The sequence below is a fragment of the Anolis sagrei genome, chromosome 1, assembly GCF_037176765.1.
Source record: "Anolis sagrei isolate rAnoSag1 chromosome 1, rAnoSag1.mat, whole genome shotgun sequence".
Taxonomy (NCBI): Eukaryota; Metazoa; Chordata; class Lepidosauria; order Squamata; family Dactyloidae; genus Anolis; species Anolis sagrei.
This window is the reverse complement of record NC_090021.1, coordinates 148594045-148611868: the sequence shown is the minus strand read 5'-3', so window position 1 is coordinate 148611868 and position 17824 is coordinate 148594045. Positions and strand designations below refer to the sequence as shown.

Sequence of the window (17824 nt, the reverse complement as noted above, 5' to 3'; positions counted from 1 at the left end):
TTTAAATTACAATTCATAACAGTAGCAAAATTACAGTTAGGAAGTAGCAATGAAAATAATTCTATGGTTGGAGGTCACCACAACATGAGGAACTGTATTAAGGGGTCACGGCCTTAAGAAGGTTGAGAAACATTGGGCTAAGCAAATACTAAAATGACATCTTGTCCCCTTTATTCTCAAAGTACCAATCATTTTCTAGAAAGCCTTTGGCTTTCCAAAGATCTAGCGTATTCAGTACTGTGCTTTACAGGAATGCACTTTGTTGTTCAGATTAACCAACCGAGGGAGGAACTTGACAACATAATTGCTAGCACGTTAAAACAATCTAACTCAGCACTACTGTTAAATTAAAATTTTCTTTCAAAAATAACTTGTCATTTGAACATTATACAGTCCCCCACAAGCATCTTGCCCTATGCACTTTAATTGGAATGGAATTTCATTAGAAACAATACCAGAGAAGCACTGAAAGGCCTTTCAGTTCTGCAGACTGCAGTAATATTTGGATTTGTTCACTACGATAGATTTGTGTATTAATTAGTCCTCTGACCATATCAACAGTAAAAGACAAAATACACAAAGACACAGTAAACACAAATCCCTATCCTAACACTCCGATAATAGTTAGCTAAAATACATTGAGGCACTGAAAACTTGATTATATAATAAATTTGGAAAAATCGGATTAAATTAGATTCCAAAATATTTTATGCACCGGACTGAATGTAGATTCTCCCCAGAATAATAATAATAATAATAATAATAATAATAATACTTTATTTATACCTTGCTCCATCTTCGCCAGGGGGACTCGGTGCAGTTTACATGAGGCCACGCCTATCAATACAGTATACACAATATAACACAAAAACATAGTAGAAAGATACTGTATATACCCAAGTATAAGTCGACCCAAATATAAGCTGGGGCACCTAATTTTACCACAAAAAACTGGGAAAACGTATTGACTCGAGAATAAGCCAAGAGTGGAAAATGCAGCAGCTACTGGTACATTTCAAAATAAAAATTAATTTCAATAAAATTACACGAATTGAGGCATCAGTAGGTGAAATGTTTTTGAATATTTACATAAAACTGTGATTTAAGATAAGACTATCCAACTCTGATTAAACCATTATTCTAACCTTCTTCAATGTAAATGTGCTTATGTATCCTTTCAATAATAATGAAGAAAGTAAAATAATGGAAATGTAATAACAGTAATAACAGAGTAAAATAAATACAATAATAATAAATAGAATAAAATAGTAAACATAATAATAGAGTAAAATAATGTAAATGTAATAATAATAATAATAATAATAATAAAGTAAAACAATAAATGTAATAAAATAATAATAACAGTAAAATAATAAATAACCTTAACTAGAGTATAAGCTGAGGGAGGCTTTTTCAGCCTAAAATATACCGTAATAGGACATCCATACCGTAATTGGATTTCAGTTGGTTGTTCTAACCAAAAGCAATTGTAAATAATCAAACAAAATATGCCCAACGTCCTCTATGTCTGGAGTGCCACAGATGCAGTTTCTTGCATGTTAAAGGATTTTTTGAAATTGTCCTGTTCTTATCATAGAATTAAGTTGCTTAAATCTAGCCTCTGGTAAAAACCGTTCTTTTCCTGTGTGAAGTTCGTCCTAAGATAATTTTCTGTGCTAAATACTATTTTATTTTTGGCTAGCCAGTTTAAAGATTTGAAGCCAGCCAAAAAAGCTATGTCCGTTTGTGCACTGATACCCAGGACTCTTTGTTTGAATGTTTCCTGAGCCGAATATTCTAAGGAAATTAGATGGGAGAGTGAGATGCCTAGCTGGAACGTTAATTGGAAAAGCTGGAATGCCCAGAGGTTAGGTTGCTGTAGAATAGTGGTTCTCAACCTGTGTGTCCCCAGATGTTTTGGCCTTCAACTCCCAGAAACCCTAACAGCTAGTAACTGGGCTAGGATTTCTGGGAGTTGTAGTCCAAAACACCCAGGGACCCACAGGTTGAGAACCACTGCGTAGAACCTCTATTCTTCTAGGCAGAGGTTAGGAAGTCTCCCTGGGTCAATTTGGAGACTCCTTAGCCAGTGATTAAAGACTTTTAACAAAACCTGGCACTGGATAGGATATCCCCCAAGTTCTGTTCTCATTGCTTGGGCTGGTGTATTTTTGTCTGCTCCAAGTATTTTCAGCAGGAAACAGCTCTGTAGCTGTTCCATAGGGGGTACTTTCATTTGACCCCATAGTTCTGCCCTGTAAGATAATCTAGGCATGATGTGGCCTCATACCCTTTCAGAATAAGGAATATGCGGGGGGGGGGGGGGTGGTTGTAGTTTAGCAGTCTATAGAATACACTGGAATTGGCTATAGTTCTCTTTGTTTCTACTGAGATGGTTTGGCCAATGACCATGTTCCTGTATTTGAGGAAAGTACCCCTAGATATAAGTAGGAGTTAACTTGCTCAGTCGGAACCCCATCCAGGTAACAATTGCATTTTTGTACTTTTCCTAGAATACCATCACCTTGTCTGTTGTTGTTCATTTGTTCAGTCGTTTCCGACTCTTCATGACCTCATGAAGAGGTCCCACATCATAGCTCCCTGTCGGCCGTCACCACTCCCAGCTTCTTCAAGGTTAATCCAGTCACTTCAAGGATGCCAAGGATGGCATCCTTGTCCTTTGTCATGTTGCCAGGGCTCTACCTTATTTAGGTAGAGATGAATCAAAACTCTCGGTTTTATCAAACAGTTTCATTAAAACAGCACTTACTTGCTGGCTGTTTTTATAGTCCAAAATATAAAACATAAAGGTAGCACTCAGCTACAGAAAAAACAAAAACTGATAGCAAAAATAACTTCGTGGTCAAAAGGGTCCAGTCCAGTGGTCAAATGCCGAGAGTTCAATAACAGAGTCCAGGGATCAATAATCTATACCGTAGTCAAAAGCCAGTCCAAAGGTTTAAGGTTCCAGAATTCCAAGATTACAGGAGACAGGTCAGGATACCAAAAAAATCAACAGACCTGGAGAAAAAACCAGCAGCATCCACCACCAAAATACAACAAATACTTTTCTCCCAAAGATGAGTCCCAAGATTAGCTCCTTAAATCCAGTAACACCCAACTGCAACCCATCTCCTGTACACCTCCACCCCTAATTGCTTTCACCCATGAACTCCCACTTACAGATCACCAAACCCTCTAGAACTAATAATCACATTAATCCTTCCATCACCAACCGCCATCAACTGCAGACCATATATGACATCCTTGTTAATGACTAGCAAGTTAAGGGAATGTTCACTTAGGATTAAAATAAGCTATTTCCTTGCTTATATTGAGCAAAGATCAATAAAAACCATCCAAGGAGAGGGCATCTTGCATTTATCAGAGTAGATTCTGATGCTGAATTATTTTATTTGGCACAGTCATATAATCCAATACAATCCACATTGTTTTCAAAGATTGTATTGTTAAAGTAATAAGGCTAATATGATTATTGTAAAATATTTACACCATATTTTCCTACGGGATGCTCAAAGAGGCTCACTACAGGCTAAGTATCCCTTATCCAAAATATTTCAGACAAGTGTTTTTTTTTCTTTCAGATTTGGAATACCTGTACATAATATACCTTGGAAATGGGACACAATGTCTAAATACGAAATTCATCTGTGTTTCATATACACCATATACACCCATAGTAATATTATACAGTATTTTAAATAATCCCTGTGCATGGAACAGAGTGTGCTTACACTCAACCATTAGAAAGTGTTCCCGTCTAAGCCATCCATGTGGACAGGTTTGGATTTTGGAATATTTTGGAAAAGGGATGCTAAATCTGCCACACATTCACAATTTTAAAAAACAAACATCAATTGAGAAAAATAGAATAAAAATAGTTAAAATATTACAAGCAAGATACATATAAGACCAATATATATACGCCTGTGAAAACTAAGGTGGGGGTTTTGTTTTTGTTTTTTTGTCGTGTCAGGAGCGACTTGAGAAACTGCAAGTGGCTTCTGGTGTGAGAGAATTGGCCGTCTGCAAGGACATTGCCCAGAGGATGCCTGTATGATTTGATATTTTTATCATCCTTGTGGGAGGCTTCTCTCATGTCCCCGCATGAGGAGCTGGAGCTGATAGAGGGAGCTCATCCGCCTCTCCCCGGATTTGAACCTGCGACCTGTCGGTCTTCAGTCCTGCCGGCACAGGGGCTTAACCTACTGCGCCACCGGGGGCTCCAACTAAGATGGTGTAGTGGTTTGACTGCTGAACTGCAACTCTGGAGTTCAAATTCCTGCTTGGCAATGGAAACCCACTGGGAGACCTTGAGCAAGTTATATTCCCTCAGGGTAAGTCAAAAGCAGACATGGTCTGATCAAACCTTGCTGAGAAAACTCCATGATAAGGTCACCTTAGAGATATCATAAGTCAAAACAACTTGACTGCACACAACATCATCTTCATTAATTTCCAGAAGATAAATGGATGTGTTCTAAAGCCAAGCTGCAGGCAGATATTAAGGCCTTTAAATTGAGAACATGTTGAAATATAATGTACATTTAAAATTGAAGGTAGCTTGAGGGGGGCTCCTGGATTGGGTAAGGGGAATAGTGAATGTTTCACTACAGCAAGCAGGTTTCCATCTTGTCCTAAAGAGGCTGCAATGGGGCTGCTTTGGAAAGAGGGAGAAAAATCACTCCCTGGATCCCACCACACTGGAAAGCTACCGGATCCTAGTCCAATGATCAAACCATTACACCAGTTGGTGATACACTTTTGAGACATACATCCTTTCACTACACACATCATTTTAGACAAGTATCCTCTCACAACACGGTATTTCAGTCTTACTAGCAAACATGAAGATAAACCGAACTCCTGTAAGAATGTCAAATAATATATATGTATACATTATAAATATATCGCTTAGAAATGTTGTCTTTACACTTTTTTTGTATTGCAGTTGGTTCTTGTTTTTTCCTCTATAGCTGCTCCATGTGGTTCATCACAAACAGGAGTCAATAGATTCATTTTCTTAATTAGAAACTTATCAATTTTAGTGGTAATTGCTGCAAATCTCTCAACAACTTGCGCAAACTGTAAGAGTTATAACAGTATCTACACTTGAACAGCCCCAGCACTTAGCTCCTGTAGTGACTGAACCTCTTTGGATGTTTTGGTTCTGTTCAATTATCTAGGCGGAGGCCACAAGGGACTGCTAGAGAGAGAAGGATAGTCCATTGTATGGGGGTGGAGAATGGGTCAAAAGAGTAAAATGATTTCTCCCTGTTTGCTTGTTATTTCCCCCACCTATGTCCCTGTTGTCAAAACAACCCTCGTTTATGATATGGGAAGCAAGAAGGGAGAATAACCAGTGAAAACAGGGGATATGGTTTTCCTCTTTCAACTCCCCTCCCCCTAAAATGGACTATCCTTCCCTCTCTAATGCTCCCTAGTGGCCTCCGCCTGGATAATGGAACAGTACTGATGTCTTCAACTTTGAATTTGTTTTAATCATTTTAAACTGGGAATTTTTAAATACTGTTTATATTTAATCCTGTTTTAATGTTCCTATATTTGTATATTTTAAATGGTTATGCTGATGCTTTGATGTCAAGCCGCTTTGAGTTCTCTTTGGGAAGTGGGGTCTAAATAAATACAATACCACCACCAACACCAATAATTTTAAATGAAGACTGGGTGGCCATTTGTTGACAGGGCTTTGACTGTGCATTCCTGCCTGGCTGAAAGTGGTTGGATTAGATTTATTTATTTATCGTGTCAGGAGCAAACCAAAACAGTTGTATTGCATTAAAAATAAACAAACAAGCAGACAAACAAAACACAAAGTTTGCACACTTTGTATTCTATTAAATGTCTTTTGACCAGTAGCTGGCCACTTGGAGTGCCTCTGGTGTTGCCGCAAGAAGGTCCTCCATTGTGCATGTGGCAGGGCTCAGGTTGCATTGCAGTAGGTGGTCAGTGGTTTGCTCTGCTCTTCGCATGTTGTGGATTCTAGGCCTGGGTAACAACGCAAAAATTTGTTTCTAAAATCGATTTGTATTTGGGGTTTTTTTTTGTTTCGATATTTAAAATAATTACAAAATTTTCCTTTTAAAAAGTTCGATATTTACGAAATTTCATAAATGGTAAAAAATTAACGAATCGATTTCCGAAACAATAACGAATCGATTCGTTAATGGCGGACGCGACCGCGAAATACGCTAAAAAACCTCCAAAAACTTCTGAAGCTTCCCTCTCCCTCTGTTGTTGACTGTTGGTGTGATATTATAATTTTTTTTCACTAATTAAACCATAAAACTGGTCCAGACATGCGGAAATAATAACGAAACGACCTCAGAACAATAACGAAACGAATACAATAACGAAATACGAAGCATTTACAAAACGTGTTTAAAAATTCGTTTTTTTAATGATTGCTCCAGAATGGTTCGTTATCGTTTTGTAATTGGAAAAATTAACGAATTATTAACGAATTACGAATTAACGAAACGAAACCGCCCAGGCCTAGTGGATTCCACTTTGTGGCCCCATTTCTTAAGGTTGGCTCTGCATCTCGTGGTGCCAGAGCGCAGTCTGTTCAGCGCCTTCCAAGTCGCCCAGTTTTCTGTGTGCCCAGGAGGGAGTCTCTCATTTGGTATCAGCCATTAATTGAGGTTCTGGGTTTGAGCCTGACACTTTTGGACTCTCACTTGCTGAGGTGTTTCCAGCGAGTGTCTCTGTAGATCTTAGAAAACTATTTCTTGATTTAAGTCATTGGCGTGCTGGCTGATACCCAAACAGGGGGTGGGTCGGAGATGTTACTGCCTTGGTCCTTTCACTATTGGTTGCTACTCCCCAGCAGATGTCAGGTGGTGCAATACTGGCTAAACAGTGTAATTTCTCCAGTGGTGTAGGGTGCAGACACCCCGTGATAATGCGGCATGTCTCATTAAGAGCCACATCCACTGTTTTACCGTGGTGAGATGTGTTCCACACAGAGCATGCATACTCAGCAACAGAGTAGCATAGCGCAAGGGCAAATGTCTTCACTGTATCTGGTTGGATTAGATGGCCTTTGGGGATCCCTTCCAACTCTTGTGAAGTATAGACTGCCTGGGAGTCCAGTGGTATCTACTTCTCTGGAAGTTTTTGAACTGAGGCTGGATGCCCTTTTGTCGTGGGGGCTTTTACTGTGTTATCTTGGCCTTTGTTTGTGCGGATGGGAATGGGGAACACCATTTTCACGTGACACACCTGTGTAGTACAGGTGACACGCTAGTGTGCCTCAACACACAATTTGGAAAGCTCTGCATTATACCACGGTTCAGCTCATCTTAGTGGAATTTTTTACTCAAAAGAATGTGTTTCTCAGGGGACAAAATAAGGAGAAGCTCTCAGTGGTTTGCAAAAGCATTAAATGGAAGGATGCAGGCTTAAAAGGTGCAAGAGCCTCCTCTTCCAGAGGTGCCAACGGCTGTCTCCTCCCTGGTGCATTAACTCCACCTCCTGCTTGCACAGGGCTATTTTGGGCTGGCAGCGTGAGCCAGAGCTCTGACAGATGAGCACTCTGAAACACAACACAGCCCTGCACCGAAGCACTTGTTGCTTCCACGAACCATTATAGACGGCAGCACTTTCCCCTTTCTCCCTCCTTTCCTTTTACATAAAAAAGATCATTTCAAGTTTGTTTTCTCTGCCAAAAAAACAGAGAAGTTTTTTTACAAACAGCAAAGTGATGGTGTATAGGAGGGGAAGAAAGAATTGCAAGCACTCTTTATAGAGAGGTAAACAGAGGAGCTGAACTGGAACCTTCTGTTGCTTTGTGGCATAAGGAGAACACCTCCTTGCTTGTGAAGGTCAAAAATGACAGAACCGTCTCCTGCTAATGGAGAAGGAAAGGACCCTGAAATCGAGCTGTTTGTAAAGGTAGGTGAGAAACTGGAGTCTCCTAACTCCCTCTAGTCAGCAGGACTTCTGCTTAACACACAAATGCTCCGGCCGCCTGGCAATGCTGATTTTCACAGCTTGATTACTCTTGCATTTCCGTTCTGCCCTTCTGCTTCTCAGCTGATATCAGAAAATAGTTTTTTTTTAAAATGTCTTATTTGTCTTTTCTCCTAATGTCTACTTTTGCCTATTATTTACAATACCATCCACTAAATCTTGAGTGCCACATACTGCAAAAAGCCTTGTGTTCCCCACTGAGTCGTGGGCTAGAGAGAGTAGAGCTCTGAGGATACAAAAGGGAGAAAAAAGAAGAAGAAGCACATCTTAGGCCCCATCTATACTATCCTGTAATGCAGCTTGAAACTCCATTGTATGCTCAGTGTAGATTCATATATTGAAGTTCTGTACCCTTAAACTGCATGATAATAATAATAATAATAATAATAATAATAAACAACTTTATTTATAACCCGCCATATCTCCCCGTAGGGAACACGGGGCGGCTAACATGAGGCCAAGCCCAAAATAATGCAACATAATTAGTGATAGTCCACACTGACCATACAATGCAGTTTCAAGCTGAATTATATAGCGGTGTAGATGGGACCTTAGACATCTTTAGCACCATACACACCTGCATGTGTGAAAACAAGGAGGAGGATGTAAAGAAGGCACTTTAATTGATCTTATATCAAATATAAGACACAGAAATATGTGATATTACATATAATGCAATTCATGCACATGCCCAACAATTGTGTTCTTTAAAAGTGACACTGGCATTAGTGAACTGACTCGATGAAGAAGGCGGGAATACACAAAGTGAAAGCTAATTCACTGATCCATGTCATCACTTGTTATTGTACTTATTAAGTGATGAAAAATGCAAAGTGGTAGACTGATATAGATGCGGAAATTACTAAATCAAGGCTTCCGGAGTCAGAAGCGGTGCTGCAGTGGAGAGACAGAGTAGTCAGTGCTTCTTTTAGATTGCCCTGGGATGTATTGTCGAAGGCTTTCATGGCCAGAATAACTGGGTTGTTGTAGGTTTTTTCAGGCGATATGGCCGTGTTCTAGAGGCATTCTCTCCTGATGTTTCGCCTGCATCTATGGCAAGCATCCTCAGAGATAGTGAGTCCTGGGATGGACTAAGATCTCCTGGGATCTCCTGGGATGGATTAAGGCTTTGCCTATTGCCAATCTATCTATAGGACAGGATGGTTATCTATCTATCTATCTATCTATCTATCTATCTATCTATCTAGCTAGCTAGCTAGCTAGCTTCTATCTATATCTATATGTGTTAAGGTACAATAGTCACATTGACCTGTGGGATAAGTTGACCCAGATCTTTTGGACTGAATTTTTGACTACAATTTCTAGATTTATTCATGAGCATATAGGGTATATTTAGCCCTTGCTCTGAAGATATCTAGATCGCCTACATGGCCTCCCCATTTGTAATCTTCACAATAACCCTCTGAAGCTGAGCAATACTCACTGATCTCTGGTCATCAAGTGGCTTTCTGGAAGAATAGGGATCAGAATTTCCATCCCCGCAGTCCTGGCTGAATGTTGTGGCTGTCAAATATAATAGGAGCAGCAGCATCTCTTGCGGTGTGTACAAGCGGCCATGGTACCATGCTGCAAATGCTTTCAAAAAGTGTCCGTGGAGACGTGGTTTACATGCTTTCATTCTCTGAGATGTTATTACATTAGTGAATGCTGTTAAATATTTCAACATCAATTCCAGTTTACCTGTCTCTGTAATTAGAATGGCTCTGAGCACTCTCCAGCCTGACAGCACAGTTTTCTAGAGAGGGGAGCCTTAGTAAAGCATCTTCAAGAGATCTGTGGCAACAGAATGCACACAGGACATCTTTCCTTCTTTGCCTTCAGCTGCTCCTCTTCCAGGTATTGGTGTTGGTGACTGAGCTCTGCCTTGGAACATAGGAAGTGCATCTCCACTGTAGATTTAATGCAGTTTGATACAGCAACGACAACAAACGTTATTACAGTCCATGGACCTGTATCTGTTAAATTGATAACATGCAGGAGTTAACAGATCAAAAATGGCAAAACTGTAAACAAATGAACAGTGGTAAAGAACAACCCCAAGAAAAATGGAATCTGGTCCTTGACCCAAAAAGGTTGCTGTTTATCAAAGTCCCCAAACCAGGGAAGCTGGCCAATATGGAAGATCGCAAAACTCGTGTTCTCGGACTATTGGAAAGGGTCTTACCAGGGGGGTTGTTTCCTTCCGACATAGATCTGGTTGAATATTTAGATAATTATCAAATGCATGTTGATGTTATAGTCTCCCTTGCTGACCCTAATATAGCCAAATTTGTTGTAAGAACTAGAGACCTTTTCTAAAACAAGGCAGTTTGATACCACTTGAGCTGCTACAGAAGCATGGGAATTGTAGTTTGATTAGGTACGCAGCATCCTTTGGTAAGAAAGGTTAAAGACCTTGTAAAACTACAACTCACATGATTTCATAGCATCAAGACATGGTTGTTCAGGTGGTGCCAAAGTGCATTAATTCAACAGCGGAGATGCACCCAGGGAGTACTTTTAAAGTCAATTTTAAAACGATGACAACATATGAAATATTTGCAATTTGCTGCCATTAATCAGTCTACTTCTGATTATCTAGCAAAAAGATGATCAGCAGCCATTTATAACATTATCTTTATTGTCAAATAAATGGAAGCTGAGATTTTGAAAAGACTACAGCCCAGATTCCTCCGTTTTGCAAGGATATGTTCAGGGATAACCCCATAAGATCCATAAAAGACTAGGGGAGAGTGCTCAGGGACATTGGAAATACTCATTTAGTTCTTATCAGTTGCATAGTTTATATTTGTTTAAAATTGTTCTTCATTTTAATTATTGTATTGTTTTAAAGTGTTTTTGCACTACAGATAAGATATATGCATTGTGCATAGGAATTCATTCTTTTTTTCCCCTTCAAATTATAATCAGGCCCTCCAACAGTTTGAGGGAATGTGACCTCTGTTTAAAAAGTTTGAAGGCCCCTGATGTAGAAGGTAGGAAGAATTGTGAAAGGCATATGGTATCATAACTATTTCTGTTCTCACCCTGCCTGGTTAAGGATAGCCGCAAAAAGACCAGCTGAATAGATCTCAGTTTTACAAAGAGCTGAATTTGTGTGCAGGAAATGTCCAGGGACAACCTTCTGAGTTGGCAAAGTGTCTTGAGGAGTGCACTTTAGTTTTTTTGTGTTGTGCATGTGAAATATTTAAAGACAAATGACATGTGCAAAGGAAAGTATACATGCATATGGAAGCATCCTGCTGATGATCCTTCTTTTTATACTTTTCTTTGAAAATATTATTTGCAGGCAGGGGCCTTGGAGGGGGGTCATTGGGGAAGGGGTATGATGAAGATGATCAATTCAGCTGATGACTTAAATCACTGCTTAGTTAGCACATGTTTGAAAGTTACAGAAATGTCTACATCCATGGCTATGCCATTTGAAATATGAAAGCCCTTGTATTCCCAAACAGCTAATGGCACTTGAAGAAACTTGGGTATCTCAGGTCTGTGTTTAGGAGAGTTGTTGTTCATTCGTTCAGTCATCTCCGACTCTTTGTGACCTCATGGACCAGCCCACGCCAGAGCTCCCTGTCGGCCATCACCACCCCCAGCTCCTTCAAGGTCAGTCCAGTCACTTCAAGGATGCCATCCATCCATCTTGCCCTTGGTCGGCCCCTCTTCCTTTTGCCTTCCACTTTCCCCAGCATAATTGTCTTCTCTAGGCTTTGCTGTCTCCTCATGATGTGGCCAAAGTACTTCAACTTTGTCTCTAGTATCCTTCCCTCCAGTGAGCAGTCGGGCTTTATTTCCTGGAGGATGGACTGGCTGGATCTTCTCGTAGTCCAAGGCACTCTCAGAACTTTCCTCCAACACCACAGCTCAAAAGCATCGATCTTCCTTCGCTCAGCCTTCCCTAAGGTCCAGCTCTCACATCCGTAGGTGACTACAGGGAATACCATGGCTTTGACTAGGCGGATCTTTGTTGCCAGTCTGATGTCTCTACTCTTTACTATTTTATCGAGACTGGACATTGCTCTCCTCCCAAGAAGTAAGCGTCTTCTGATTTCCTGGCCACAGTCTGCATCTGCAGTAATCTTTGCGCCTAGAAATACAAAGTCTGTCACGGCCGCCACATTTTCTCCCTCTATTTTCAGTTGTCAATCATTCTTGTTGCCATAATCTTGGGGTTTTTTTATGTTTAGCTGTTTTTTTGATGTTTAGGAGAGTATTTTGCAACAATGACTGAAAGTTAATACTATATTTGTTGCATTAAAATTGACTTATTACCTAAAAGGTACAGAAAAAGATAATAAAATAAATGTCCTTCTCCCGGTTTTCTTGCTATTCTGTATGATAGAAAGTCTGAAGAATATGCAGCAAAGTACGTAGGAAAGGAAGAATGGCCAGAAAGCAGGGAGGAAATGCCTGGAATGAACGGTCTTACTCCTTTTCATTCCACAGTTGATGACCTCAGGGATCATCCTGCCCAAGCTTTGGGCACTACTTGGAATTAATAGCTAAAACACCCTTGAAGGATTTCAATACTAGATGTAAAGGGGCTTATATGCACCAACAAAGTGCCATGAGGGAAAACAATTCTCAAATTATGGGACATCAAAGCTGTTTACTGGAACTGGTAAGCAGCAGATTGAACATAACACTATGTAACGAAATTTGATTTTTTGAAAGTGTTATTTCCTGTTTAATTGTGCAGTATTTACTTTGTAAATATTTATTATACTTCAGAAACTTCATTTTTGTAGCTGCCACAAACTATGTTGAATTGGTTGAGACGATGAGATATTGGGTTGTTGTAGGTTTTTCCGGGCTATATGGCTATGTTCTGGAGGCAATTTTTCTCCTGACGTTTCGCCTGCATCTATGGCAAGCATCCTCAGAGGTAATGAGGTCTGTTGGAACTAGGAAAAATGGGTTTATATATCTGTGGAATGACCAGGGTGAGACAAAGGACTTTTGTTTGCTGGGGCTAGCTGTGAATGTTTCAGCTGATCACCTTGATTTGCATTCAATGGCTTGGAAGCGCCTGGGGGGATTCTTTTGTTGAGAGTGATTTCATGTGCCTGTTTGTTTCCCCTCTGTTGTTTTGAGTTTTTTAATACTGGTAGCCAGATTTTGTTCATTTTCATGGTTTCTTCCTTTCTGTTGAAATTGTCCATATGCTTGTGGATTTCAATGGCTTCTCTGTGTAGTCTGACATCGTGGTTGTGAGAGTGGTCCAGCATTTCTGTGTTCTCAAATAATATGTTGTGTCCAGGTTGGTTCATACATTTTCTAAGGTGTGTGTACTTTGTGACTATGTATCTTCTTGGAAAGAGACTGTACTGTTTGTCTAACGTAGAGTGCAGAGGAGCATTGCATCCCAGCCTGTGTTGTGATGCTTACAAAAAAAGCAAACGTATTTAATCCACAATATTTTATATATTCAAAATAATTTTACAAAGTAAAAAAAAAAACATTGAGGAAGAAATCTGTTAATAGGAAGCCACCCTACTGCAGTGTTTTCAACTTCTACTATCATCTAATGCAGGGGTCCTCAAACTTTTTAAACAGAGGGCCAGGTCACAGACCATCAAACTGTTGGAGGGCCAGATTATAATTTGAAGAAAAAAAAAGAATGAATTCCTATGCACACTACACATATCTTATTTGTAGTGCAAAAACACATAAAAACAATACCATAATTAAAATGAAGAACAATTTTAACAAATATAAACATTAGTATTTCAATACGAAGTGTGGGCCTGCTTTTGGCTGATGAGATAGGATGGTTGTTGTTGTTGTGTGCTTTCAAGTCGTTTCAGACTTAGGTTGACCCTGAGCGAGGGCCGGGTAAATGACCTTGGAGGGCCGTATTCGGCTCCCAGGCCTTAGTTTGGGGACCCGTAATCTAATGTATATTTTCTCTGTAAACTTGTGAAAAATTATTCATTTGAGTTTAATTCAAATATATTCCTTCCAAAAGTCAGGGTTGCAAAATTTGCTTTCTTTGATGAAGCACTTTATGATGTCAAGAGATGTGCCAAAGTTCAAAGGCTTGGTTTTACCTAGCACAAAATCTGCAATCATACCCAGACTGTTCAGTACACAAGCTTCTTATGAGAAAGACTGTATTCTGCCTAGAAAGCGGATTTTGGCTTTAAAACTATATTGGAGGTGGCACTTTTAACTACATTTAAGTGGGGGGACTGCAATTCTACTTTGAATTGTTTCAAGTCCCCTTGAAACAAAAAGCAAGGATGCATCTAATTGCATCAACTCTCTCTTGAGAACATATTGATGCAACAGCTTATGCAGTATATTTTTAATTGATTGATCAATTGAATTTATATCTCATCCTTCTCCAAAAATTAAATTCAAAGTAACTTCTTGTTGTTTTCCATATGAGGAGAGTGGTAACCCTGGACACAAACATCTTCCCAGTTCTTAACCCTTATGTGCTTTTTAATGTGTCTGTATGATGAAGAAAACTCTGAATACCTTCTGGGTGTATAGTTCAAGGTTAGTTAAGCTAACCTTAAAAACAGTCGCAGAGACACCGAGAACTGGGAAGCCCTGGCCCTTGAGCATTCTAACTGGAGGTCAGCTGCGACCCTCAGTGCTGTGGAATTCAAAGAGACACAAATAGAACCTGAAATGGGAAAATATGCCAAGTGAAAGGCATATTAGGAGTAATTAGGTTTGTGTTGTTTTATTGGTTTTATGGCTGAAATGTAGAAATTGTTGTTTAACTGTTTAACTGTTAATTGATGTTAATTTGTTTTTTACTACTGTTATGTGATGCTGGCATCGAATTGTGCCTTTGTAAGCCGCCCTGAGTCCCCTTCGGGGTGAGAAGGGCGGGGTAGAAGAAACCGAAATAAATAAATAAATAATATCAAGCCAACCATAAGTGGGACTACATTCCATCTTGAAATCAATGTCCTCACTGTGAAAGAATATGCAGGTCACGAATAGGAAATGGAATGGTATTAATAGAATCATAAAATCACAGTGTCTGAAGAAACTACAAAGAACAACTAGTCCAACCTCCTTCTGCTATGCAGAAACACAATCAAAGTACTCCTGACAGATGACCATCTACTAGACCATGTTTAAAAGGAGACCCCAGAACACTCATGGACAGCATATTCCACTGTTGAACTGTTCATAACATTAAGATTGTCTTACTAAGACAATCTTACTACATCTCTCCTATTGTAAGGAGAGATGTAGTAAGGGAATATAATGTGAAGTCTGATCAAAATATATCAGTAATATATTATTGCTATATATTGGGAAAAACCACCAATATAATCATAATCCAAGTTTTTGCACCAATCACAGAGGCAGAAGAATAAGAAACTTGAATCCAGGATGAAATTGCCACCTCATCACAAGAGCATCTTTTCGGCAGCATACGCCAACTCTAACCTACATCATTTACAGAGCTCGCTGGCTCCCATCAAATGATACCAGCGGGGATCCATGGATGAGGTAGAGTGGAGCTGGCACATGCTGCCACCTCAATATGGGAGGCTTTCCATGTTGCCATAGGAAACCATGGGGGAAAGAGGTGCGGTCAACGCTTCCCCCCATGGGGAAATCTGGACCCAGGCAATGCGGGGCATGGGGCGCCAGGTTCCCCATGCCTCCTGATGACACAAGACAATGTACAGCAATTCTGGCAGTCATGTGACAAGGTTATTGGTCACACCTTCAGATAGGATATCACAGGCAATTACAATGCAAAAGTAAGAAACACTGCAGACCTAAACATTTCCTGGAGAATTTGGCCTGATCAAACATATATCAGGATTCAAAGCCTTCCTCAGTCATGGAAAATACTGGACAATCTTGGGCAAGTTACGTTCTTTCAGACTCAGAGGAAGGCAAGAGAAAGTCCTCAGGACAAATTCCATGGAAACCACATAATAGGCTTGCTTTAGCATGGCCATGAATCAGAAATAACTTGAAGGCACACATCAACAAGAAATGAAGCAGGAGAGTGACTGATTGATCACTGTTTAGAAACTTTGGCCTCTCTGCAAAAAGCAAGACCAGGAGCACATTGTGATAGACCATGAATTGTTATGATCAGAAATTAAAGTTAAAGAACACTAAATCATTGCTCATGTTACAATATGTATATCTTGAAACATATTGATATGGAATTTCAATACCATATAAAGTATATGCCTGCACTATCAAGCTTAATTGACTGAGAGCCAGAAAAATTGTGGAATAAACTCAGGTACATTGTGAGAGAAGAATGCAAAAGGGCATTGCAGCCAAAAAGAAAGAGAAGCCGCATTGGGTGACAGAAGAAAGTCTTCAAAGAGTTGCAGACATATGAGAAGCAAAACAGAGGTAGGATGAGAATCCTGAATGCATCTGCTCAGCAACTTGTGCACAGGGACAAAGAGAACTACTATAATAACCAGAGAAATAAAAGAAGAGATCTAAAAGGCAGAACAATCAATCTGCATTAATAGAGCCGTAGTTTCCAAGTCACGGGACAAAATAGTTCCACTATATTCTGCACTGGTCAGGCCTCATCTGGAGTATTGTGTTCAGTTCTGGGTACCCCATTTTGGAAGGATATAGACAAGTTGGAACAGGATCAGAGAAGGACAACAAAGACAATAGCCACCACTACAGAAAAGAAAACATATGAGGAAACATTAAAAGGGCTGGGTTGTTGTAGGTTTTTTCGGGCTATATGGCCATGTTCTAGAGGCATTATCTCCAGACGTTCCACCTGCATCTATGGAAAGCATCCTCAGAGATAGTGAGGTCTGTTGGAACTAGGAAAAAGGGTTTATATATCCGTGGAATGACCAGGGTGGGACAAAGGACTCTTGTCTGCTGGAGCTAGGTGTGAAATGGAGGAGGATGGTATGTCCAAATGGGCTCAAAATAGTGGTACACAAATTCACTTGGAACAATAGGAGACATCTCTCTGCTACAAGATCTCTTCGCATATTGTTATTCCAGTCTAACTTGGCTATGTCTTTGATTTATATTCCTATTGAATTATTTTCAATTTATCCTTTATCGAATCCCCAACAACGAATTTTATATGAAATTAGTATTAGAGCTCTATGACTTCCTCTTATTTTCTTCATCTCTTTGGGATTAACACCGAAGTGTTGAGTTCTCTATGTGTCTTTTAAGCAGGACAATCTATATTCCCCCCCCAAAAACAGAAGAATTTTGCAAATGCTGAGAAAAGGAAAAGGTCTAGTTTATCAGATTTTGGGGGGTGGCGTGGAGCCCCCGGAGGCACAGTGGGTGCCACAGTGGATTAAACTGTGGGGGGGGGGCACCTGCTCCACAGTTGGGTTAAACTGTAGGGGACACCTGCTCAGACCCCTGGCCTTTGACCTGTGGGGTCCTGCATGGTTCCATTCTGTCCCCCGTGCTTTTTAACATCTACATGAAACCGCTGGGAGAGGTCATCCAGAGTTTTGGAGTTCGATGCCATCTCTATGCGGATGACGCCCAACTCTACTACTCCTTTCCACCTAATTCCAAGGAAGCCCCTCAGGTGCTGGACGAGTGCCTGACTGCTGTGACGGTCTGGATGAGGACGAATAAGCTGAGGATCAATCCTGATAAGACAGAGGTTCTCCAGGTCAATCGTAGGCCAGATCGAGGTATAGGGTGGCAACCTGTGCTTGACAGGGTTGCACTCCCCCTGAAATCACAGGTCCGCAGCTTGGGTGTCCTCCTAGATTCAGCGCTGACACTTGAAGCTCAGGTGTCAGAAGTGGCTGGGAGGGCCTTTGCACAATTGAAGCTC

At 40.2% G+C, this 17824-nt stretch overlaps 1 protein-coding gene across 2 annotated transcripts in view; it reads left to right on the top strand.

Annotated features, from left to right (window-relative positions):
* CLIC5 (chloride intracellular channel 5) overlaps positions 1 to 17824 on the top strand; it is an 83802-nt gene that overhangs the window by 18873 nt on the left and 47105 nt on the right. Inside the window, exon 1 of one of the 2 annotated variants that reach the window (XM_060785370.2) lies at positions 7617 to 7938. The exons of the other annotated variant lie outside the window; for it this stretch is intronic. Within the exon in view, the coding sequence (XP_060641353.2) occupies positions 7876 to 7938 (63 nt within the window). The 5' untranslated portion in view covers positions 7617 to 7875. Of the gene's footprint in view, positions 1 to 7616; positions 7939 to 17824 lie in introns of those variants that run through there. 2 annotated transcript variants of the gene reach the window in all.